Source organism: Globicephala melas, chromosome 1 (genome assembly GCF_963455315.2).
Source record: "Globicephala melas chromosome 1, mGloMel1.2, whole genome shotgun sequence".
Lineage (NCBI taxonomy): Eukaryota > Metazoa > Chordata > Mammalia > Artiodactyla > Delphinidae > Globicephala > Globicephala melas.
In genome coordinates this window covers 169,091,709-169,115,833 of record NC_083314.1, presented here as the reverse complement: position 1 = coordinate 169,115,833, position 24,125 = coordinate 169,091,709, and the positions used below count along the sequence as shown (strand labels likewise).

The 24,125-nt window shown below is 50.5% G+C and overlaps 1 protein-coding gene across 3 annotated transcripts in view; it reads right to left on the bottom strand.

Annotated features, from left to right (window-relative positions):
* Nucleotides 1–3,676: 3,676 nt before the first annotated feature.
* STPG1 (sperm tail PG-rich repeat containing 1) overlaps nucleotides 3,677–24,125 on the bottom strand; it is a 51,628-nt gene continuing 31,179 nt past the window's right edge. The window contains exons 7-11 of one of the 3 annotated variants that reach the window (XM_060289009.2): nucleotides 21,042–21,101; nucleotides 19,700–19,808; nucleotides 15,785–15,950; nucleotides 7,418–7,617; nucleotides 5,430–5,634 (exon numbers count right to left, since the gene is read on the bottom strand). In XM_060289009.2, coding sequence (XP_060144992.1) covers nucleotides 5,558–5,634; nucleotides 7,418–7,617; nucleotides 15,785–15,950; nucleotides 19,700–19,808; nucleotides 21,042–21,101 — 612 coding nt within the window. In that variant the 3' untranslated portion in view covers nucleotides 5,430–5,557. Of the gene's footprint in view, nucleotides 5,635–7,417; nucleotides 7,618–15,784; nucleotides 15,951–19,699; nucleotides 19,809–21,041; nucleotides 21,102–24,125 lie in introns of all 3 variants that reach the window. The other 2 variants (XM_060289016.1, XM_030874556.3) reach the window with 2 other exon arrangements.

Genomic DNA, 24,125 nt, shown 5'->3' with positions numbered 1-24,125 from the left:
GCCCTGGGCACCCACAGCCTCAGACCTCTTGAAGTGGACCCCAGGCGAGGAGCCAGCTGGGAAGTGGCCCCGCGCCACACACAACCTCTCCGCATGCCTCAGTGCTGTTACTTGAATGCCTTCCCTGAGGGAAGAGGCCCTCAAGTCACAGACCCACAGACGTCAAGGCCAGGAAGGGACCTGGGAGGTGTCCTGATCCGAACCCTCATCTCGTGCTTGAATCTATTCTCTGAACTTCCGGCCAGGGCCTGCCCAGCCAGAGACAGTGTCATGTTGGTTAACAAGCCCAGCAGGCTGTTTCCTCCTCGGAAGACCTTCTCTACAGCCCCTCCCCTGCGGGCTGCCGTTCGGATGGGGGAGGTGGGCCCTGTCTCCCCAAGCTGACTTCACTCTTCCCGTTCTTGACTCTTCCATCAACTTCAGACCAATGAGTCCTCACCCTTTGGTCAGTTGTTAACTTGAAAACACTTGATTTCTAGTGCAAATGACTTTTGAAAGACACTGTAGTGGATATACTCTCCTCATAGATGTACTTCCTCAACACCAGACAGCAGTCAGAGCCGGCCGACTGGAACGAAGTGGCCTCGGTGTAAAACGACCGCCATGCCTGCTCACTACTGTATACATTTCTTATTTACAATTTTCATTTATGTTTTATATATATATAAGTATATATTGTATATATATGCAACATTTTATATTTTTCATGGATATGTTTTTATCATTTCAAAAAATGTGTATTTCACATTTCTTGGATTTTTTTTTAGCTGTTATTCAGTTATGCATTTTGTATACTTGTATGGTATTTAGTAATAAAATTCTATGTGTTTATTACTTCAAATGCTACACTAGTTCCTTTTGTGAAAGTCTTCCAGAAGGAGAGGGTGAAAGTAAACAAGGCCTCTCTCCTTCTCTATCCTGTAAGTGGTTTGCCTCGAACTTGAAGGGTGCTGGTAAGTGCTGGGCCCTGGTGAAGCAGAGGTGTCGCCATGGAAGGCGGCCGAGTCCTGACGCCCGGCCTGTCCTGTGCGGCCCGTCCTGTGCGGCCCGTCCTCTGCAGCCCGTCCTGTGCGGCCCGTCCTGTGTGGCCCATCCTGTGTGGCCCGTCCTGTGCGGCCCATCCTGTGTGGCCCGTCCTGTGCGGCCTGTCCTGTGTGGCCCGTCCTGTGCAGGCTGTCCTGTGTGGCCTGTCCTGTGTGGCCTGTCCTGCGTGGTCCCACAGGCTGAACGTTATGACGTCGGGATCACTGACTCTGGAGGGGAAGAAGTCCCAGGATGCCCTTGCCAAGGACCTCACAGCTGGGGCAGTGGGCAGAACCCAGGGCCGGGAGCCGTGTGACCACACTCTCCTGCCAGTTCTGCCCCCATGCTCTCGACCAACTCATTTTTCCTGTTGCCGGCTCCTACCCACTCACAGACGCGATCCAGCCGTCTCTCCCCGACTCTGAGGTCAGTGACGTCCTGTCGGTATGTTGGAAGGAGTGTTTACACTGCAGGAATTGACAAATGCTACAAGTCAAGGCCTTATTTTCCCTAGAGAACAAATGGCAAATCAGAGCTTCCTCCCTCCCTCGGCCCTTCTGGCTTACCAGCACACCACCAGCTCTAGTCCTCAGCTTCTTTGGCTGTAAAATGGGTCATTGGGTAGCTATCATCTTTGGAGCCCCATGGTTCACTGGTGGGTCTCAAAGGCCCCTACAATGTGGGGGAGGAGACAGCAGGCAGCCCTTAGGCATCCTCCCCAGACTCAGTCATAGCAGCTCTGCTTTCCTTCGTTTACACACTAAGATTTCTCGTATTAACTTTTGTCTGAACTAAACTTAAAAAAAAGAAGTATGAAGACCGTGGATGTCTCCAAGGGCCTTCCGGCTCTGACAGGAGGTCTAGAGTCCTAATTCTCAAGGCCCTGTGGCCAGGACTCAGGTCAGGCAAGAGAGGCCCTAGCCTCAGGCACAAAATTAAGAGGAGCCAAAGAGCTCAGTAACCAAGTTAAGTCACAGTCCAATGCGATGCTTTTTGAAATTAAGGCCAAAAAAACATGATAACATATCAAAACTTTGACGTGAGGGTCAGTATTACTGATGTTTCCTGTGGCTCTGACTCCAATACAGCTTGCCCGGCACTGCTGGAGTGACCCCGTGGAGCACGCAGAGCTGCTCTGCCCACTCCGGGCCTCGCTGCTACGTCCCCCTGGGTGCCGCGTGAGGGTGAAATGGCAGAGCGGATGCAGAGTATCAGCACGCGGCCAGGTACGCAGAGGTGTTCCGCGTCTGTTCGTTTCCTTCCAGAGCCTCCAGAAGCAGGAAGGCGATCTTCTCAACCTTGATCGCACGTGGGAATCACCTAGGCAGCTTTCATCCCCACTGCCCAGACCACACCCTGCAGCAATTAAATCAGAATTTCTGGGGTTGGGGCCCAGGCCTCAGTGCTTTTAAAGCCCCCCAGGTGGTTACAATGTGCACTCAAGGTCGAGAACCACTGCTCTATGGCCGTCGTTCCATAGGCCTTGCTGCCTTTGCAACCTGACAGTGTCTGGCTGGACTGATGCACACAGGGAACTATGGGGACCAGTGCAAAGCCTGCCGCCGAGCTCAGGGGTGGGGCCTGCAGCTCCACATCCACCTCCACCCACGGCCTCCAGCCAAGATGCCAGGGCCCGCTTCTCTCCCCTCCACATGAGCAGACAACAGATGAGGCCGTCTATGGCTAGGAAGGCCATTTGGACCTCAAGCAAAGAGAGCTCTGAAAGGCTTGAGGAAATTCTGTCCTGCCCTCAGAGAAGGTCGGGGAGCAAAGGGCAGCTCCTGAGCCCGACAGCAGCCATGCCGGGGTTGTCCTTCTTCAAAGAGTGGAAAGGTGAAAGGAGTGAAGGTAAGTCCTTTCCAAACGGGGGTCACTACAAACGCAGCTGGTGGCTGGAGGAATTGCCATCCCCTGCCTGCAGGTAGCTTTGCACGGTAGACAGCGAGTGAGTGAGGGGAGAAAAGGATGGATGAGGAACGCAGGAGTGAGGGAATGAACAAATAATGAGGAGAAAGAAGGAGGGAGGGAGGGAAGGCTAAACAGGTTGACAGGCAGTTGGATGAACACACGGAGAGCCAGACGAAGAGCTCCACAATCAGGTGTGTTTACTAGACCTTCGCTGCTCTAAGTGTGGTCCATGGGCCAGCAGCATCAGCTTCACCTGGGAGCTTGTTAGAAACACACTTAAAACCAATACAATGTTCTACTTCAATTATATCTCGATTTAAAAAAAAAAGAAAAAATATGTAGACTCTCGGGCCCCACCCGAGATCTTTTAATAAGATCTCCAAGTGATTTGTATGCACATTGAATTTAGGAAAATACTATCAGTACATCCTAACCCTAACTAGACACTTTGCAATCACACCAAGAATGTTAATAAAGATACCACTGCCCAGACCCTACCTCAGATCAGAACTTCGAGGGTCGGGCCTGGGCAGTCTCTATAACAGCTCCCCAAGTGATCCTACCATACAGATGGGGCTTGAGAACCACAGGGCTGGACAGGGCTGTGAGCAGCCTATGACATCTTCAGAGAGGCTGGTTACAACCCAGACGGACCCTCTGAGCTCAGGGCCTCAGCTCCAGCCGTGTCTTCTATGGAATACCCCGATTCCGGCTGGCCAAGAGCAGCCCGGCCATCCTCTTCCCAGACTCTCCACTTTCCTGACCCCACTTGGAGGGGTTTCTATAGAGACAGACCCTACCTGCTGGTGCTCAGCCCAGCTGCCCCAGGGAGGAGCGGCCTGTCTTGTTTTCTATGCAGTCCCGCCAGCCTCTGCCTGCAGTGATCCCAGGGCCGGCTGCTTCCAGCCCAGTGGCCTGCTAAGGTCTCCTAGGGTCAGAGGGACCTAAAAGCCAAGGCCTTCAAGTCTGGCCCTATTGTCAAGAGTCTGGGTTCAAAGAAAGGTGCAGCTTCAAGTGTCAGCCTTAAAGGGGTCTTCCAGAATTTCTAGCGCCGAAGTGGACAATTGATGGTTAGCAGAAGAGTTTCCTTTAGCCCGAACAAAAAGTTTTTAATTGAAATATGGTTGTTAACATCTCCAATCAAGAAGTTTCACATTTTAAAATTTCCCAGGTTCTTTTGAAAAATCTGCAGATCTGGCAATAGGTAGCTGGCCTTTAGATGGGCAGCCTCCTCAGCTCCTGGACCTCCTCTCGCCTCATCTGTTTTGCTCCCTTGCCTTGCCCACCCAACCGTGGAAGTGCTTGACCTTGAACCTCCAAATTCGGATCCGACTCTTGACCTCTAGGAGAAGCTAAGGGCCTGAGCAGACTCAGCACAAAGTGTCCACCTTTAGGTCCAGACCTTGGTCGCTCTTGGCGCCATGCTCCAGGCTGCCTCCCGCTCATCCCAAAGCAGTGGGGCACTTGCGGGAATATGAGGTTCACAACAAGGCCAGCTTTTGTGAGAAATGAGAACTCTGTTTAACTGGACCCGTTGTGCCATCCTTCTCCCTCCCTCTCCCTCACCCGCCCCTCCCTGAAGGGAGAGGCAGTCAGCGGCCAGTTCTGGACTAACAGTCACGGAGGAAAGTCAAAGGAGAAAGCCAAGGGCAAGGGAGGGACACGCGGAGGGGAGGGAGGCAGCGCAAGAGGCTTCCACTTACAAAAGCCCAAGACACGTGGATAGCTGGGGAAGGAGGGGATGTGTGGTTAGCTGCAGTTCCTCTTGGTTCTTTGAGAATCTCATCCTCTTGCTGAGGGGGACCAACTTGGCAGGCCAGAAAGGATCCATTAAAGATCATATTGGACTTGAGCATTAGGTGGGAGGGACGGAGACCAGGCCAGGGAAGGGGAAAGGCCGGGCAAAAGTAAGAACCTGCAGGCGCCCCTCAGAACCGCTGTGCCCAGGGCTCTGGCCCCAGAGGGTCCTGCCCACATCTGCCCTTTGTGCGCGGAGCCAACAAACGGATGTGGAGCCCTCTCCTGAAAGTGAGTGATGAGCTCACGTGACCATGGTGACGCTGCCATGCTCTTCCTAGGGCGAGACACGAGGCTGAGCTGGGGGCGAGGGCAAGGCAACCCCTTCAGGTCCCTGTCACAGTGCCTGTGGGCCTTCCCGGCTCCTGGAACTCCGGGAGGAGTCTGGAGGTCAAGGCCAGAGCATGGGAGTGTGCCGGGGCCGTGGCCTTGCGCTGCCCACCCTGTGGCCCCAGAGCCCTGGCTCAGCAGCAGGCTTCCAGACGGGGCATCTGCCATCGGCCACCACCTCCTGGATCCTGAGCTGCACGAGCTCTGAGGGCTGAGGGCAGGCGGGCCGAGCCAGGCCGGAGGGCACGTGGCCAAGTAACCCGGGGGGCTCTGTCTGCTCAGGAATCCAGGGGGGTCCGTGGGGTGGGGGTCCACGCTCCAGGGGGCAGCTCAGGACAAGGACAAGCACGGCAGGCCAGCTCTAACACCAGGCAGGGGGCAAGGACGTCCCAAGTCATCAGCCGTCACACACGAGATGGGCGCTCTCTGAATGACCGTCCGGGGTGCCTGGGGTGACAGCTGGTGGCCGGGGGGGTCTCCTTGAGCTCGGATGAGGTGACTACAACACTGGGATCCATTTCTTGTCCCCATTGTAGAGAAAGGACTGCTTTCCGGGGAATTCCGGCTTGTATGTGGCTGTGAGAGGAGAGAGAGAGAGACAGTGTTGAGAGAGAAAAGGCCAATTCTCAAGGTCCTGGCACTCGGCGTTGGAGCGGGTGAGGCCGGCGGGACCCCTGCACCTGACATGTGGGGAGTCAGGGAGGGAGGGACTGGGCCTAGGTCATCCGGCTCTGAACTGGCCCAGGCGGGACTCGAACTCCGGCTGCCCACCTTCTTCAACTCACTAACTTTTTTAACAGAAGGAAATTTACAAAAGAGTTTTGTAGGAAATTTGAAAAGAAATGAATAGAGCAACACTCTTACAGAAGCAAGGTGTCAGCTTAATGCGGGTTTGCTTTGATTTAGTTCAGAAATTTCGGGAAAACTGAAAGCCATCACAGTAGCGGCCAGGACCACGCAGGGCTTGGGAACCACAACCTGGGGTGGCTGGAAACTCTCACGCTGATGCTGATTTGTTCACGAGGGCCACGCACGGCCTCCGGTACACCCTCAGGAAGCTGCTGAGGTGTCCAGGTAGATCTGCGCCCACTGGAAGCCAAGAAGGCAGGTGTTTGCATGTACTTACTCTGGGAGGCCCTCAGGGAAGCCCACCTTGGCCTAGGTGATCACAGCAGCAGGCCCTGGCCTGCACCTGCCCTCCAGGTGCCCGCATGGAGAAGATGCTTGGAGAAAGCTCCTGGAGGACTGGGCCAAACAGGGTCAGACGAGGATCCGGCTGGTCTCTGGGGTCCTGGCCCCACCACTCCATGGGGCATTCGTACATTTGCGGGACCAAGCTGAGTTCTGCCTGGACTGACCAGATGACCCGTAGGTCAAACCTGTGCCATCTTATTGGCTTATCACGACGTTTCCAAGGACAGAGCCATGAGGATGATATTCTCCCTCTCCCGTCTCCCTTACATGTTACTCACCTGTGTGTGTGGAGGGAAGGGGACGCCTCGGGGGCCAGCACTGAGCCTCAGTCATCCTTGCCTCCGCAGGGTGGGAGCATCAGCGATGCTCATTGAGAGCCTGACTTTCACAGGCCTGCTGGCCACCTCAGCTCTTGCCTTCCCCCTCCCACGCCACCAGCCCATCAGCGCACCTGTCATTCCCCAATGCCATAAACTCTGGCCAGTGTCGGGGATGGTAAATAGCTAGGGGCTCCAAGTAGGCAGGGGAGTGCAGGGACCACGCCCTGGAACAAGTCCCTCAGACTGTCAGCTCTCAGGCAGATCCTGGGGGTAACTATATGGCTTGAAACAGCGGCTCGGGTGGAGCCCTGTTTTATTTCATGACAGACAAGGCGTCGAGGCGAGAGAGTCTCGGCCTCTGCCCTCCGCTCACCCTCTGCAGGGCTATGACACCTTGCTCTCCGGGCCTTCCCCATCTGGGAGGTGACCCCGCCAGACTAGACCTACGATTTAAACATTCTTAAGAACATGAACTTTTTAGACAAAAGCTGTGGCTCTTTTCCACAGAAAATAATATCTGCACGTTCCAAATTTGCAGACGATTTCAGGGTCACAGACCTCCTGGAGCCCAGCTTTGTGTCTCTTGAAACATTCATGGTCCCCAGTTATAAATCCCTGACCTGGATCATCTCTAAGAGCCCTTTCACCTTAAAAAAATAAATTAAAAAAAAAACAAAAACCCACCTTTCATACTCTGACAGTGTAAGCCGAAAAGTCTTCTAGATCCACTCTAACCCCTGTAAACTGTTTGGCAAACAGCCTATAAATCAGTGGTATTTGATGGCCCAGGAATGACAAACAATTCCAGGTTTGGTTTTTACAATCACTGAAAGCAATCCTCTGACCTGGGCCAGGCGAGCCGGGCAGGCCTGGCTGGGACGGCGCCACTGTCCACCGGCTGGTGTTGGACACGAAGGATGCACTGGAGACGAAGTGCTTGGGGGGCCCCGTGTAGTCCACGATCTCATACTGCCCAGGGCCTGGAAGAGGCGGCTTCGGGGGCAGAGGCAAAGGCTGGGCAGAGAAAGTTAGGATGGGGTTTCTCCTTCAGAAAAGACAAAAATGGGAAGATGTCCCTAAATCAGTCTATTGGAGAAATGGCAGTTTTTCGACATAGCCAGGACCTGCCCAGTGCCCAGCCATCTGCAAGAGGACTGGACGAGGCACTGGGAGACCTATTTCCTCTTCCGGCTCCACTGCTAGTGATCTGGGGACCCTGGACCCCAGTCTTCTCGCCTGCACAAGGGCAGTCATAATGGCACCTACCCTGTAGGCTTGTTTTCAGGGTTAAAGGAGATGACACACCTAAAACACGGTAGTCAGGACAGGGCCCAGCACAAAGTGAGAGCCCAGTACATTCGTCGTTGTGGATGACGGATGTCGTTGAGCTAATCAGGAATGGCAGAAGACATTGATGCCATGTGCCAACTCTGATCGCTTGGTAGTGCCTGGCTGGAGCGCCATGTAAAGAACTGAGGCCTCGTTTGGGCTCTATGGGAAGAGCATTGGTGAGCCACTTGTGATGTCTGCCATGGCCAGGAAATGGGAAGAGGAATCCCAAATTCCAAGGATTTGCCATCCCAAGACTAGTAGATCTTTAGAGGTCATTCTAGCACTGACATCTCAGAAACTTATTAAACATGTTTTTGGCAAGGCAGGAGGTAGGAGTGGAAAAATACTGGGCTGGAAGTCAAGAGACCTCTGAATAACGATCACCACTTAGATTGCAGTTGTTTTCAGGTCTGTCTTCCCCCCCTCAGGAAAGGGAGTCTTTTAAGCCTGTTCTTGAGAGAATAAATGAAAGAGAGAACCTGTATTCGAGCCCTCACTCTGTTACTAATTCACTCTGGGACTCAGTCTCCCCATCTGTAAAATGAGGGGGGTTGGACATGACGACCTCTGAGGTCCCTTCCAGCTGTGACCTCCCATCTGGCCTTGATTCAGAGAGGTCCGCTGGGTTGCCCAGGAATCCTGGAATTGTTAACAGGAAATGTCCTACCCTCCTGGCCATGCAATAGAAGGGCTGCCCACTCTGAAGCTTCTTCTAAGGTCTTTCACCAAAATGAAAGAGAGATTTCTCAGAACCTTGAATGGCCCCAGGAGACTCACCACAGCTCAAAGCCAACCCATCCAAACAAAGGAGGGAACTGGGATGCCCAGCCACTGGAACTCTGCTGCCCTTTGGCCAACACCTTCTGAAGCAGAGGTATTCTTAGACTCCTCTTGGATAAGAGGTGTCTTATCCAACATCCTTGTTTTGCTTAAGAAGTTGGTGCCCAGAGAGAGAAAGTGAGTCACCCAGTGTCACAGAGCAAGTTCATGGTAATGCCAGCACTGGAACTCAAGTCTTGGTGAGTAGCAAGATGGGGAGGGCATTGTGGCAGAGGAGAATTTTCGAGTTTTAGAGTCACACAGACCTGAGTCTGAATACCGGGCAGCCAAGTCCCTGGACCTCTCTGTTCCTGGCAACAAGGAGTAGTAACACTCACTCCTTATATGCGGGTTGATGACTGGAGAAAAGCTATGTAAGATGCCTAGCAGAGCGTCCGAACACAGTAAGTCCTCAGTAAAAGCAGTTGTGTTATTACTACGATCCCTTGCAGCACCACCATCCGCTGCCTGGACGGGCAACGGAGCCTCAGGAAAGTGAGGTTAGGGGGCCTCTCACCAGAGTTACCTTGGGGCAGGGTGGACACTCCCACTGCCAGCGGAGGCTGCTGGCAGCCATCGTAAACCTGCGAGAGGCTCACGTCTTGGGATGGAGGAACAGCTGGCTTGGATGTATATATTTAGGATAAAGGTGCCCACAGGAAAATGGGGGAAAAACGTTGCCTCCTTTTTTTCCCTCCAGTCTGCGTGGAAGAACTGGTTACAGTGTGTGATCCACCACTCTCCCCTTACAAATAAAAGCTGGCGTCTCCTTGTTCCGGCTGCAACACCCCTTCAGAGCACCCTCAGAAATTTGATCATTGACAGACAGGCTTGACTCCTGGAAGTTAGAGGTGGAATGAGCCAATCACCGCATGAGGTTACTCCATGGGTCCGGGTCACCCTGAGTCTTTGAGGAAACTGTGAGATGTCTACTCTCCTGACCAGGGACAGCCTGCAGGGAGCTGGGCAGGGGGGTCAGCATCTCACCAGATTCTTTTTTTTTTTTTTTTTGCGGTACGTGGGCCTCTCACTGTTGTGGCCTCTCCCCTTGCGGAGCACAGGCTCGGGACCCGCAGGCTCAGCCGCCATGGCTCACAGGCCCAGCCGCTCCGCGGCATGTGGGATCTTCCCGGACCGGGGCACGAACCCGCGTCCCCTGCATCGGCAGGCGGACTCTCAACCACTGCGCCACCAGGGAAGCCCATCACCAGATTCTTGCTGAGAGTGAGTGAGACAGGTCCCTCACCCTCCCCTCCGTCCACATGCCCAGGAGAGGCTTTGCCCCACCAACTCAGCTCTCCGGATCTTCGGACAGTGTCAGCCCCGTGTGCAGCTCTGTGCCAGGCACTCTGGGGAGTCCAGACTGTTCTGTGCTAAGACACAGACCCTGAATGCCCCGGAGGGCTTAACAATCCACTGCCAGTGACAATCATGGCCGGTGACAACTTACAGGCTTTGCACTCAGACAGACTTGAGTTTGAATCTCTGCTTCCCCATCCACCAGCCGTGCATCCTTAGAAAAGCCTCTTAATCTCCCTAGGCCTCAGTTTCTTTATCTGTAAAACGGTGGATAATAATACCTGCCTCCCAGGGTTGTTATGAAGATTAACGAGTGCTTTACTGGTACCATTTTTTTTTTTTAACATGAAATGTTAGAATATAGGTGAGAGAGACTAATTCTAACTGGGTGAATCCAGAAATCTACCTAGAAGAGGTAACATTTGCTCTGAAAGGTAAGCAGGAATTCTTTGGGTAGAAAAGGTGGAGGTGGGGGCATTTCCCACAGAGGAAACAGCAGGGGCAAAAGCCTGGAAGAGGGACAAGCTGTGCTCCATGGGGCCGGGACTGGGGCACAAGGAGCCAGAGGCTAAGCCCCTGGACCGCCTTCAAGCCTCCTTCCACCCGTGAATTCTGGGCTGTTCGCTTGGGTTTCCGACCAACCCCCGTTACAGGCCCTGAAGAGGAGCTAAAGGAAAACTACCAGTGGCCTCTCAGTGAAGCCTAACTCCCAGGTCACCTCCCAGAAACACCCAGCACAGGGACTTCCCTGGTGGTCCAGTGGTTAGGACTCCATGCTTTCACTGCTGTGGGCCCAGGTTCGATCCCTGGTGGGGGAACTAAGATCCCGTAAGCTACCCTGTGCGGCCAAAAGAAAAAAAATGACCAGAAATACCCAGCACAGCGTTGTCCAATGACTCCATGCCTTTGCCTTTGTTCCTTCTGCCAGGAGCACCTCCTTTCCCTGCCAACTCTGATTCCCTCTTTGCTTCTCACCTCCTCCAGGGAAACTCCCCGGGCCACAATCCTTCCCCTTCCCCGCCTCCCTTCCTGGGCTCCATAGAGGAGCACGCGTTTTGCAGTCAGGTGGACCTGGATTCCACCCTCTGCTCTACCACCGGGGAGAGTCTGCATCCCCTGTAAACTCTATGTAACAATCCTGACCCGTGGGAGAGTTGGAAGATGAAGCTGTAGGAAGTCTGTGAAAACTCTGAGGGCTGGAAGCTGGCCCCTCAATACACTGTAGCCATTCTTCTCTTCTCTGCACAAAACACATTACTTTTCTATGCTGTTTACTTGTCTAGCTCTTTAATGCAGGGGATGGTGTCTTATCCATCACTGAGGCCCTGGTCCCTATTCCCAAGGACATTTGCCTAACTGCAGAGAGGAGGAGAGGGGTTGAAGCGAGTAGGGGAGCCCAGGCATCTGAACCCCACCTGACAGTTTTATCACCACCCGGGGATGGTCCTTCCATGTCCTCATGGGGCTGGGCAAATCACTGAGGTCAGACTGAATCAAACCCGGGGCAGCCACAGTGCACTGTAACCAGGGATTTTTATGAGCCTCATCGCCCAGTTTTAAAAGCCAACCTGGTCCTGCCCCGTGGAAAAAAACATCTGTCAAAGGCTCTGACTTGGCCACAACTGGATTAAGTTGTGTTTGCAGCTTCCAGTGTGAGCTGTTTGCAAATCACCAAAGAATAATGAATGTCTCAGAGGACTCAGCAGGTCACCTGGGGAGGGCATCCGAGACCCTCGGGACACTCCCAGGCACAGATTCACTCTGCCTCAGGGATTCCCAGGGTTGGGAGGGATAAAGGGGCAATTTTTTTCTCATCATTAAAGGGCAGCCGATTGCCTCTGGGGTGGAATGCGGTATCTGTTTAACAGGGGAGTGGGTGACAGATTACAGCTGCTTGGGAAGAAGCATCCCATATCTAATTGAAAATCCCAGGGGAACTTTAGGTGGGTCCAACGTAATTACCCAAATTGGAGTGGGGCCGATGGGGCTCTGGCTGTGACAGGACAGCATGTCTGAGCAAAACCAGTGGTTTAAAAACTCCAGGAAGGAGATCAAGGGTTAGAAAGATGTCAGTGGGTGTTTCACCTCCCTGCTGGCGTGAGTCGGAAGGCAGCGCCTAGGAGGAAGTATTCTGATCTCCAAAAGCCCTTCCCCTGACTCACCCTGATCCATTGAGTCAGCACTGTGACGGATGCTGAAAACCTACAGAAGTGAAACCCTGGCTGATAGCCTCCTCCAAAGACCCCCGGAAGCTGGTAAATCCTCTTAGCTTTTGAGTCAGCAACGTGGCCATAACAAAGACACTCTGTGATGTGTTCTTCAGCCGAGGAGCCCAGAAAGGGCCACGCCAACGACCCTACAGCCCCTCACCACATCTGTGCGGCAGGGCCACTCAAGAAACATCGGGTGAGTGCAGAGGGCTCGCTCACACGTTTCGATGAAAGTACAAATCATGCACGTCAAAAGTTTACAATTTGCCAGACATGGTTAGTTATGTGAGTCATCTTTTTTTATCCTTGCAAGCGTGTTGTAAAGTGTGCTTGCCCCAACTCACAGAGGATGAATTTGAATTCCCAGGGAGTTAAGTGACACCCCCCCCACCCCTACCCCCAGCCTCCCAGGGCTGGTGAGGGGGGAAGGCGGGAGTTTCAGCGGCCTGACGACTCCCTTCCTGTGCTTATGCCCTCGGTGCCACGGCCTCTGCAGCCGGTTCCCAGCTCAGGAGGCCAGCAGGGGTCGGTAACACGGCACCAGTGACCCCAGCGAGAATTAACATCTCCCCCGTTCTCCCTGCATCCTGAAGAAAGCAGAGCCGAAATACCATCTTTGCAAACTGGAGCCCCACCCGTGAATGGGGAGCCACACACTTCCAAGCAAGAGAAACAAGGGCAGGCCTCACATCCTGTCACATGCGTGTGACGCCTGGGCGGCCCGTGCTTCCACAAAAGAAACACTGTGATGATTCTCAGATTCTCCACCACTGCCCCATGCAGCCCCCGGAGATCTGAGTATGATTAGGCTTGATGTAGACAGAGTCTCAACACATCGATGGGGAGGAAACAACGCAGACCTTCTCCGGGGCCTGACAACCCCAGGATGGGCCCTCAGGTGCTCCTGCCCCTCTCCTCCCTCCAGGGTCACAGGAAAGGAAACAGAATTTGAATTTGAGAGACTGGAGTTTGGATACTCCTTCAATACTATCACACTCGCTGTCTCTCTTCTTTGTGTCGCATCCCTTTCTCCACCGTCCCACAGAGACAGGTGGATGCTGCTTTGGAATAACCAACAGCACACTTTCGTTTTATCTCTTTGCTTTTAAATGAAATTACAGATTTCTCAACCTCACCCTTTCCATGCCAACTCAACAATATATACTGGACTTCCTCTGTGGGTCCTGCCTGCCCCCATGTTCACTGCCTCCGTATGCTCTCCGAAGTGACATGGTGAGCAAAGCTGGGGTCACAGAGTGTGAGAAATGGAAAGATTTCCCCTCTTTTCACAAATGGAGAAACAAAGGCTCAGGGAGGCGCTGAGAGCAGCCCCAGACCACAGAGCCTGCCGTGGAGGCTGGGGCACTGTCCACTCACCAGGGTGAGCCCAAGTTTAAGAGACACTGGGTTTGACAGGTCTCTTTAGTGCGGGCCTTCTCAGAGCCTTTAATAAGCTCATGTATACTGTGATGCACCCGGGGGCAGAGGGATTGTATGCAGTGCTTCCTGGGTTTATTAACCCAGGAGCCACCATTCACGAAGCATCACAGAGAGCCAGTGCGCCCCAGATACCCCCAGACACACCAGCACTACTGCACTGCTCCCATCAGAAAGCTGGCGCCCTTGGTGGGGCAGTGTGGTCATGCAACCTTGGGGCCCACACGATCCGGCGTTTTGTGGCACGTTCCTCTGCCTTGCTCTGGAGTTGTTGCCAGGTGAGCCTGAAAGTATGGATGGTGCTCTGTCCACGTAAGCTCCCCCATAGCCCTCAGCACAGCACCAGAAACCTCCAGGGCCTGCTGACTGACAGATGCGAATGCCATAAAATGAGGCTATTTCAAACCACTCATCCAAACTCGGACGCAGGCCAAATGACACCACTCTGGGGAAGGCGGTTAAACACCGAGTGCCCCTCACCCTCCTCTCATTGTTTCCCTGAAGAAGCTTCCAGAGTCAGGGTGGGGGCTTGAGCCTCCATGCCTCAAAACAGCTGCATCCTCTATCGTCACATATCCTCTCTAGGATATAGAATAATAGCTGCTGTAATAAGAAGAGTGAGAGCTATTTTCAAGCACTTTCTCATCTAATCCTCACAGAACCCCCATGAGATAAGGTTCTTATCTCCACTTAATACATGGAAACATGGAGGCTCAGGGAGGAGAAGTCTCTGCTAGAGACAGAGCTGTGATTCTCACTCAGGTCTACTAACCCCAAAGCCCATCCTCTCTCCCACTCCATTTGGGGGCAGCATAGGGAAAGGTTGTGTGTAGTGGTGCCCAAGCCAACCCAGAGGCAGGAAGTCCCTGACGTTTGGAGAGAGCCTGTTCCTGGAGACTTTCCCGCCCCGGTCCCGAGTCCTGCAGAACCCCAGATCCGAAGGGCAGAAGGGACTCAGCTGGTGGACTCCATCTGAGGTCTGAATCCCTTCCCCAGGTCCTGGGTTGGACTCAGCAGGCTCATGTCTTGCTCCTCTCCCTTACCCCTGACCCCTTGCCCTGGGCTCATGGTCCGAGTAGACCCAGTTTTCCAGCCTCCCCGGGCCACCCAGCCTCCTGACCCCCTGTGGCTCTGCGCCCAGCCAGCTGCCTGAGCTCTCTGGAGGCTCCCAGGTGACCTCTCTGGAGGCTCCCAGGTGGCTATACCCTTGGTCCCAGCCCTGCTGGTCTGCCCTCACAACAGCCAATCCTGTTGAGAGTGACAGGACGGCTGACCTTCACGGCACTTAGCTCTAGAAGTTCTAGACCCATTTGAGGAATATTAAGCCCCGTGAATTTTTGAGCCTCTGAGGTGAAAGTAACATCAAATGTACAGGAGATTAAAAACAGTAACACAAATCCCTGTCTTTTAAAATTTGTGTTATTGACTCACTATTTGTACCTACTACATCAAATATATTTTTTAAATCAGAAAGCAACGTTCGGATAAATTATCCCCACCTTACAATCGAGGGCATGCAGGCTCAGAGGGGTTAGCACAGTGCTGACGGTCACACAGCATGAATATAGCAGAGCTGACGTTCCAATCTAGCATGTCTGACCAACTCCAAAGTCTAGGCTGTTAACCTATCAGTACAAAGCTATGAGAGTTTCACCGCTTTCGTATATCCTGCCACCCCAGTGGAGATTTTATATTATAAAGATAGAATAATACCAGCACCAGGAGAGTACAGCATCATGGGGAATGTTGGAAGATGCAAACAGTCCTGAGCCTGAGTCCCAGGTGCATCTCAAGTTAGCTGTGTGGACTTAACGCAAGTCTTTCAGCCTCGCTGAGGCCTGGCTTCCTCCTCTATGAAGTAAGAATAATCATTCCTACAATAGAGTTGTTATGATCATTGAAGAAGATGTTAAGTTCCTGGCATACAAGAGTTACTCAGTAAATACTATGTATTCAACAAGTATTTCTTGAGCACCTGCTATGTGTCAGCAAGGGCCCCAGGAGAGCAACTCGGCCTGTGTCTGCCAAGCTGTGACACCCCTTCCTTTTCTCCCCAGGTTCGGGTCCTTCCCCAGAATACCTTTCAGAAGAAATATCAGGATGATCAGGACTCACGGGATAAGAGTCTTTTTTTGAACTTCGATGTGACCTCCTGGGTTGTAATAACCGGGTCCTGGGCCTGTCGACATCAGTTTTAATCCACGGCCAGTTTTTGATTTAAAACAAGACATTAATATCTTCGGCGACTGCTTCACAAGGGATTCGTTGACATTATAATGCCCTGAGCAGAAAGAAATTTTAAAACAGAATAAAGAACTTCTCTCAAAAAAATAAAAAGCAGTAAGAATACATTTAATGACTATAAGGCAGTATCACTCCAGGATGGTCAAGTAGAAGGGGCCTGGAATAACTGAAAATAACGCTCACCATTTAGAGAACATGTGTCCGTGCATCACATATGTGGCTCATTTAATCCTCACGGCAGCCCTGCAAGGTGGGTATTAGCACCTCCATTCTAAACATGAGGAAATAGACTCAGAGATATTCAGTAATTTGCCAAAGGACATTCATCTAACCAGGGCCTAAGCCCAGCTTCCTCCTCCATAAACTAAGGATAATAATTCTTCCAACAACTGGGAGGCTATGGTAGAAAAAGAACATTTTAGGTTCCTGGCACATGGTAGCTGCTCAGTAACTATTATGTAATCAACAAATATTTATTGAGCACCTACTATGTGGACCCCTACCCACCTTTCTCCAAGGTCCATGCTTCCCCACCATGCCTTGTCTCAAGAAACTGTCAGAATATAAGTAATTTGGCTGTGCACAAAGCTTTAAGGAAGAAGAGAATGATCTGAGCTGGGGTAAAGAGGGAGCAGTCTCACCCTAAAGAGCAAGTAACCCTGTAAATGGGGGCAGGCATTTTGGGGTGCAAAGCGGCAGTACCAGGCAAAGGCCTTCAAGATGCTGCACACTTTGACCCTGGCTTCCTATTACTTGGAAGTTAAGGAAATTATTCAACATAATGCAAAAGCTCTAAGCCTAAAGATGTACACAACAGCAGTAGCTACAGCGTGAGAAACGATGAATAGCCCAAAGGTCCAAGTACAAGGGCACAGTTATGGGAAAACAGCCTAATCTCGTGGAATATCAGCCCTGAGGGTGGTAAATGCAAAGGCCATGAAGCCTATGGCAATGTTCTCAAAAATAAAGGTGAGTGAGAAAAGTAAAATAAAGCCTGACAGTCTATACTGTATACACTATGACGTCAGTGTGCAAATGGATACATGTGAGTAAAAATAGGTGGGAACCCAGAAAAGTGGGAAAAACTATATTAATGGTGGCATTGTGGGTGGGAAAAATATTTCAAATTTTCTAACCACCGTAAAGTTAATTTTTAAAAAAATACAATCGACTTTTTCATTGCAAAAGCACTGAAAACAACAATATGGGACATATTAGCAAGATTTTATTGAAATGGTAATACTCATTGATGGCAAAGGTGAGGGAAAGCGTATTTCTCATAGAAGCAGGAGGATAAATTATCTCTGTGCTGAAGGGCAATTTGGTCACAAATATCAAAAACCTTAAATATTTTACATACCTTTCGACTTAGCAATTTCACATTAGGCAATTTAGGTAAGGAGGTAATCTTGATTGTACACAAGTTGTGAGCTATAAGGATGTTTGCTCCCACTCTATTTATATGAGTGATCCATTTAAAACAACCTAAATGCCAGCAAGAGGGCATTTGTTCCTTAACTGATGGTACCACCAGATAATGGAATACTATGCATCCATTAACAGAAGATGTTCTAGGAGGATTTTTAATAACATGAAAAGATGGTCCCAATATATGCTAAAGTTAAAAAAAAAAAAACAGATGTCCAGTTAGCAGCATTTATAATACTGGTATATATCTCTAAAATTATCTTTCTGGGTTTTTTACATATACATATATTTATTTTTTATTTTTATTCCCCCTACCAAAAAAAATAGTTTAAAGCAACGCTTGATTATAGAATGTTAAAAAGCAGAAGCAAGGGGGAAAGGCATTCATGCTCTCAAGGCCCAGAATAAACCAGGGTTGAACTCTCTGCTGTATTTACCCCGGTCTTTCCATCGTGCACTGGACACTGTCTCATGGTGTTGGGCCCACAGAGTGGATTCGATCGTGTCACCCACATTTTTCAAGTGACACTTTACCATAGTTGTTTCCCCATGATCTAATAACTTTTTTGTTTTTAAGGAGAAATAGAGAGGAGGATGTTGGGGAAGTGCTTGGCCTTGTGTTTGATGCAGCCAGACTGTAGAAAATCCAGCCAGCCAACGTGTAAAGGTGAGCATTTTGCTCAGAACTGAAGGCAGACCAGACCCGGCCCTCAGCCCCTGAGCCTGGGCACTCTGGGTGGGCGGAACCCAGCAGGGATGCCAATCATGGCTCCACATCTGGTTTCTTCCCACAAGGGGGAGAAGCAGAAACCACAGTGTTTTTCTGATAGGTCAAAGCAGATTGTTTCTCTCAGAGAAGCAGATTCCCCAGGCTGTGGCCCCTGGCAAATGTGGGGGATGCGGGGAGAGTCCTGAAGGCACCAGGCATCGAGCTGGATTCAAATCCAGCAGTGGGACCCTGGACTAGTCACCTGTTTTCTATATATCATTTTTGCTTGTAAAGTGGGGATATAATAATATTAATAATAACCCCCACTCTCGGAGCACATATGTGCCAGGCAACCCTCCATGGGGTTTTGAAAGCTCCTGGCACACAGTAGGAGCTTAAAAGATGCTGGTTCCCACCTCTCTCCTTCCTGCTGTGTTACAAGGGGCCCCTCGGAACCCTCCCAGAGGGAGGAGCTGCCCACTTCCCAGGGGCTCTCTGGTGGAACCTCTGGCCAAACCCCAGGGATGCTGGCTTTATTCTCCTGTATAAACAAACAAGGTGGGGTTTTGCCCCTGGTGATGCAAGGCAGGGAGCTTTAGCCAGGCTTAGCCTCCTAATTAGGGCTGGTTTTGTTATTCAGCCTCAGACTGGTCTCAACTTTAATCTGGATTTGCTGAAATCTGACATGCGCTGCGATTTTGCCCACACCCCCATCGGAGAAGCATTATTTGCAGAGGTAAACCCTCCCTGCTCCTCCTCTGGGCTCTGGGGCCCAGAGCTCCCTCGGGGGTCTTCTGGACCTGTTTGGGAAGGTCTAGTCTAACCAGTGGTCCTGGAGTATGGACTGCTATGTCACCAGACCCCTCTGGAAAATTTTCACTAAGGCTGGGGTGGGGAGGAGGTCTGAGGGCACAGAACAGGTGCAATGCCTTTCCCCAGCCCAGCAGGGAAAACATCTGCAGGTGAGCCCTTGTGTGTTCCTGAATCCTGGAGGCTTCAGAAGTCACACTGGGATGACAGGGTTAAGAGGTTCCTCAGTCAGACACCTCTGGGCTTAGGCCGGCCATTTATTAGCTGCGTGATGCTGAGTTGCTTCAACTCTCTGGACCTCCATTTCCTCACCTCACACAGGACTAAGAGTGTGGCCCTATGAGGACAGATGTGTGAGGACCGCGTGGAAAAACGTAGCACTGAGTAGGCGCTCTATAAACAGAGCTATTTCGCATCATTTGATGATAGATGATGAAGCCGCTTTGTAGACATGGGAGGAGAGGAATATTGCAGCCGAGTGTCCAAGGATCAGAGCGTATTGTGTGCCCCGCCTCCCCCCAGCGCCTGGGAGGGCACCTGGGGTATGCGCATGGGCACACTTCTGGCATGAGAAGCCCCTCCCCAGCTGGCTGCCCAAAGCAGGTGCTCTGGGTCTGGAAGGCAGGCCGCCGTGATAGGCCGCCCTGGGGTCCATTTCCAGAGCCGCCGTTCTTCCCCCGAATGGGGAGCCAGGCTTCTCCTCTTTGTACAATACCTGCCTGCACCCCCTCTTCCCTCAATGCCTAACTCCTTCCAAAGAGACTCCCTGAGAAGTGCCCTGCTGATCAGATCTGGTACAGGAAGACTTAAGTCAAGGCCAGTGCGAGGCAGCTGCTTACCTGGGGCAGGTCCTGTTTTAGTAATAGTGAAAAGTCCTCTCTGGGTTTTGGACATGAACCCGGCTCGGGCACAAACGTTGTTTGCCTGTTTGCAGCAAGAGACAGAGGCCTGGGGGAGAAAATAAGCACGGTGTGCTCAGTGTCTTGCCTTTCTTTGTCGTTGTTGTGTCTGGACGAGGGGCACTTTGGGGTTAAAAAAACAAACAAATTTAAACCTGTCTTCAGAAAATGAGCGCACGTGAGTGGAAAACGTCACACTGGCTATGCCTTCCCCTTCACCGCAGCTGGACTGGCGGAAGAGCTTGTCATCGCTAGCCAGTGTCTGGGGACCCAACACAACACGGAGGACGGTGGCCTGAACCAGCCGGCGGCCCTGGCTTCCGGGCTCGCTCCCCGCACACAGGGCAGCGTATCCTGCTCAAACGGATTAATTTCTCTGAATTTGAGTTTTCTCATCTGTAAAATGGATCAGATAATCCCTGCTCCACTTGAGGCAGAGTGCTGTTGGGTTGGGGGTAGGGGACAGCCGGTCAACACAAATCATCTGTTTTTCTAAAAAGTGTGTAACATTACATAGGCAAATTATTTTCATCATGTTTTCTACGATTTTCTTTCTTTTCAGAACACTTAGTCCTACATATCCCCACCCTGATTCCTCACTGCTCAGATAATCCTTCAATACATGTGGGATTTAGGACACACAAAGAAATTGTGTAACTTAAGATTAGGATCAGATTTGTAAGCACTGTCTTGACTTTTTTGGGCTGACCAGAAATTTAGAATTTTGGTTGACCCAGGCAATATACATTAGAGAGTGTCCAGTGAGTTCAGAACGCTAAAAATAATTTTGGAAAAAAAAAAAAAGAACCCTGAGATCATTCTTATGATGAATCATAAATATTTTAAAGGCTAATTTGCAGTCAGTCTCCTGTATTCATTAGATAAAAGATGCAATAAAAATTGTGCCTGCAATGGCTGGAATATTTACTGAATGAGTGAAACTATTTGCTGAGGCCAGGATGCTTGATTTTCTGTGCTACTCCTTTGTCAAAAAAAATGTTTCTTGAGAAATGCAGATGGCATTTTGATTTTGTGTTGACAAAGGCAGAGGAATTTCGCTTTTCCCAGGGTCCTGACGGCCAGACTGCCTGCCGAGAGGGCAGACAAAAAGATCAGGTGGACCAGGCTAATTACTGGACACGGGGAGAAGAGCCAGGACGCCAGAGAGGAAGTAATAACAGGTACCGAGGGAAAGGCTTCCAACAGAGAAGCGGGGGATCCCAGTAAGCAAAGGTAGAGTGGTCTTGACAGCCTCAAAGCACAGTGTGGCTAACAGGATTACCGCATTTCTGCTCCTCGCCAGTTGACTCAACCATTGTTCTCCAGGTCTGAAAAAAGCCTCCTGTAGACAAAACACTACTTCAGCTTTATTCCTCGCCCAGACAGAAAAGCAACAGAAAAAGGGGGCATTTTTGTATACACTGAGTGTGGGTGTTACTGGAAGATTTCACCATTAGACTAGGAAGAGTCAGCTCCACTGGCAGGTTAAAAAAGAATGAAGCAGATTCATTGTATTGCCATGGGCAAAAACAAATCCCAGATATAATTAAGTAGAAAACGCACGCATACTGTGGACAGCATAATCCCAAAACCAAGGGAAGGACCACTGGAGGAAGAGAATACGAATGACATTGACCCCGTTTTTTTTTTAATTTTTTTTGCGGTACGCGGGCCTCTCACTGTTGTGGCCTCTCCCGTTGCGGAGCAACAGGCTCCGGACGCGCAGGCTCAGCGGCCATGGCTCACGGGCCCAGCCGCTCCGCAGCATGTGGGATCTTCCCGGACCGGGGCACGAACCCGTATCCCCTGCATCGGCAGGTGGACTCTCAACCACTGCGCCACCAGGGAAGCCCTGCCCCCGGTTTTTGATGTTTGTTTGCAGAGCAGAATGATGAGGGACTTCCACTTTCTGGCTCATGGGTTTCTGTGATGTTCGAAGATATTTTATGATGAGCATGTATTATTTTCAGAGCCACATTAAAACAATAATGAACAAAAAACATGCAAACTAAAATTGATCTGGTGGCAGAGTCCTGACATGGGGAATGGTCATTTCTTGATTAACAAAGGAAGTTATTCCTTTGGAGTCATAAACATTTATTGCATGATTACTGCATGCCAGGACCTGAGCTGGGCCTCGGAGATAGGAAGCCAGGGTGAAGGAGCAGTGGGCTGGGGAGGTGAAGGCACAAAGCACTAACACCACAGTGCCCTTCAGCAGCCCCCAGGAGGACGCAGAGCGGGCGCTCACACGGAGACAGCCTGCACTTGTGTCTGTCTCCCAAGGAACCCAGCCCTCTCTCAGGAATGGCGACGCCGCAATGGCCAAGCACATTCATTATCACTTGCCTGGACCCGACCTCGACCTCTCTTTTGTTATCATGACAGCTTCCTAACTGTTTTTTCAAAATCCACCCTTAACCCACACTGCAGTCCATTCTCCACACAGCAACTGGAGGGATCTTTTTTAAAAGGTACATCAGAAGACATCACTCCACACCTCCTATCCTCCTCAAGGAGGGCTTCCCAGCACACAGAGAACAAAATTCAAACTCCCTCCCTTTAGGGCCTTGCATGAACTGGTCCCTGCCTATCTGTCTGGCCTCTCCTCGTCCCCTCTCCCCCGAGCCCCCCTAGTTCATTCTACTTTAGATACTTTGGTTTATTTTTGGCTGCGTCACACGTCTTACAAGATCTTAGTTCCCTGACAAGGGATTGAACAGGGGCCCACGGCAGTGAAAGCGCCGAGTCCTAACCACTGGACCACCAGGGAACTCCCTCTAGCTACCTTCTTACAGTTCGCCATGGGCTAAGGTGTTTGCTGTCCCAGGACCTTTGCACATGCTGTTCCCCCAACTCTGGCTCTTCCCTCAATCCTTGTCTCAGGACCTTCTCTGACCACCCAGTCTAAAGTACATGGTATTGCCAACCTCCACACCCCACACATACTCTCTTTCTCAGGCTCCAACTGTTTGTCTCCCTCAGAGCTGGCCACACAGTAAATATTTTGTTTGTCTGTCTCCTAGTTCTCATCTTGAGTTCCCCACTGGGATCTAAGCTGTATCACTGGTCTGGCACAGAGCAGCCACAGGATTTATGAAGGGAAGCCCGGCAGGGCTGGAACATGGGGACTCTGATCGCTCCCCAGCTTTATACCTTGGCACCTGCCCATGCTCACCGATGTGGGAACAGTCCCTTCAAGCTGGGTAACTTTGGGCAAGTCCCTTCCCCTCTCTGAGCCTCAGCTTCCTCTTCTGTAAATTGAGAATAAGAGAATCCACTTCCTGGGTTCTTGTGAGTATGAAATAAGTGAGTACACAACTCTTAGAACAGCACATAGACCGTGAAAAGTGCTTCATCATATCATCATCATTCTTATTTTCAGGCTCTGATTACCCTAAGAGAAGATTATCTAGAGCTATACAACCCCAAACAGTAGCCACTGGCCACATGAAGCTATTGAGCTCTGCAAACATGGCTGGTCCACATTCAGATGTGCTGCAAGGATAAAATATACACTGAATTTTAAGGACTTAATATGAGGGAAAGAATGTAAAACATCTAATTAATAATTTTTATATTGATTAGATATTGCCATATCTTGAATATATTGGGTTAAATAGAATCTATAATTAAAACTAATTTCACCTGTTTCTTTTTACTTTAAATGTAGCTACTAGGAAAACTTAAATGATGTATGTGGCTCCTGTTATACTGATATTCCTTTTGGACCATGCTGGCCTAGCAGGCACTTGTATTGCTTTGAACATGTTATAATTGATTGGATTCATCATAGAAGGTAGGCAGGATCTTTGTAGTCAGAAAAATCAATATTATTTATAAATATTATAAAAGAAAAAGGAAATTTATAATGAAGTATTCTAAGACCAAAATATTCTTAAATATAGTATAATAATATTACTACCTTATGTACAATTCATGTCTTAGGTATTTCAGAGCGCTTTCATATTTGTAGTCTCATATGCTTCTTATGATAACCCTGTAGGGCAAGTATAATTAATTCCCTTTTACAATTGAAACTCAAGAGGTAACGGGGCTTCCCTAAAGACAGTTCTACCAGTTTTCATGTATTGTAGAGTCCTCGTGCACCAGATATTGTGCTAGGTAAGCACTCAGCCTAGACTATCTCATTTAATGTTTATATTAACACCATGGAGTAGACATATAACCCCACTTTGCAGATCAATAAACTGAGTCCTGAAAGGTTAAGAGACTTGCCCAAAGCCATACACAGTTAGAAAATGGCAGAGTCAAGATTTGAACCTGAGTCTGTCTCTTACCTGTTAACCACACCATTCTGCCTCAGTCACTACAAAGTGAGGGGAAATGGTGAACCACTGCTGTT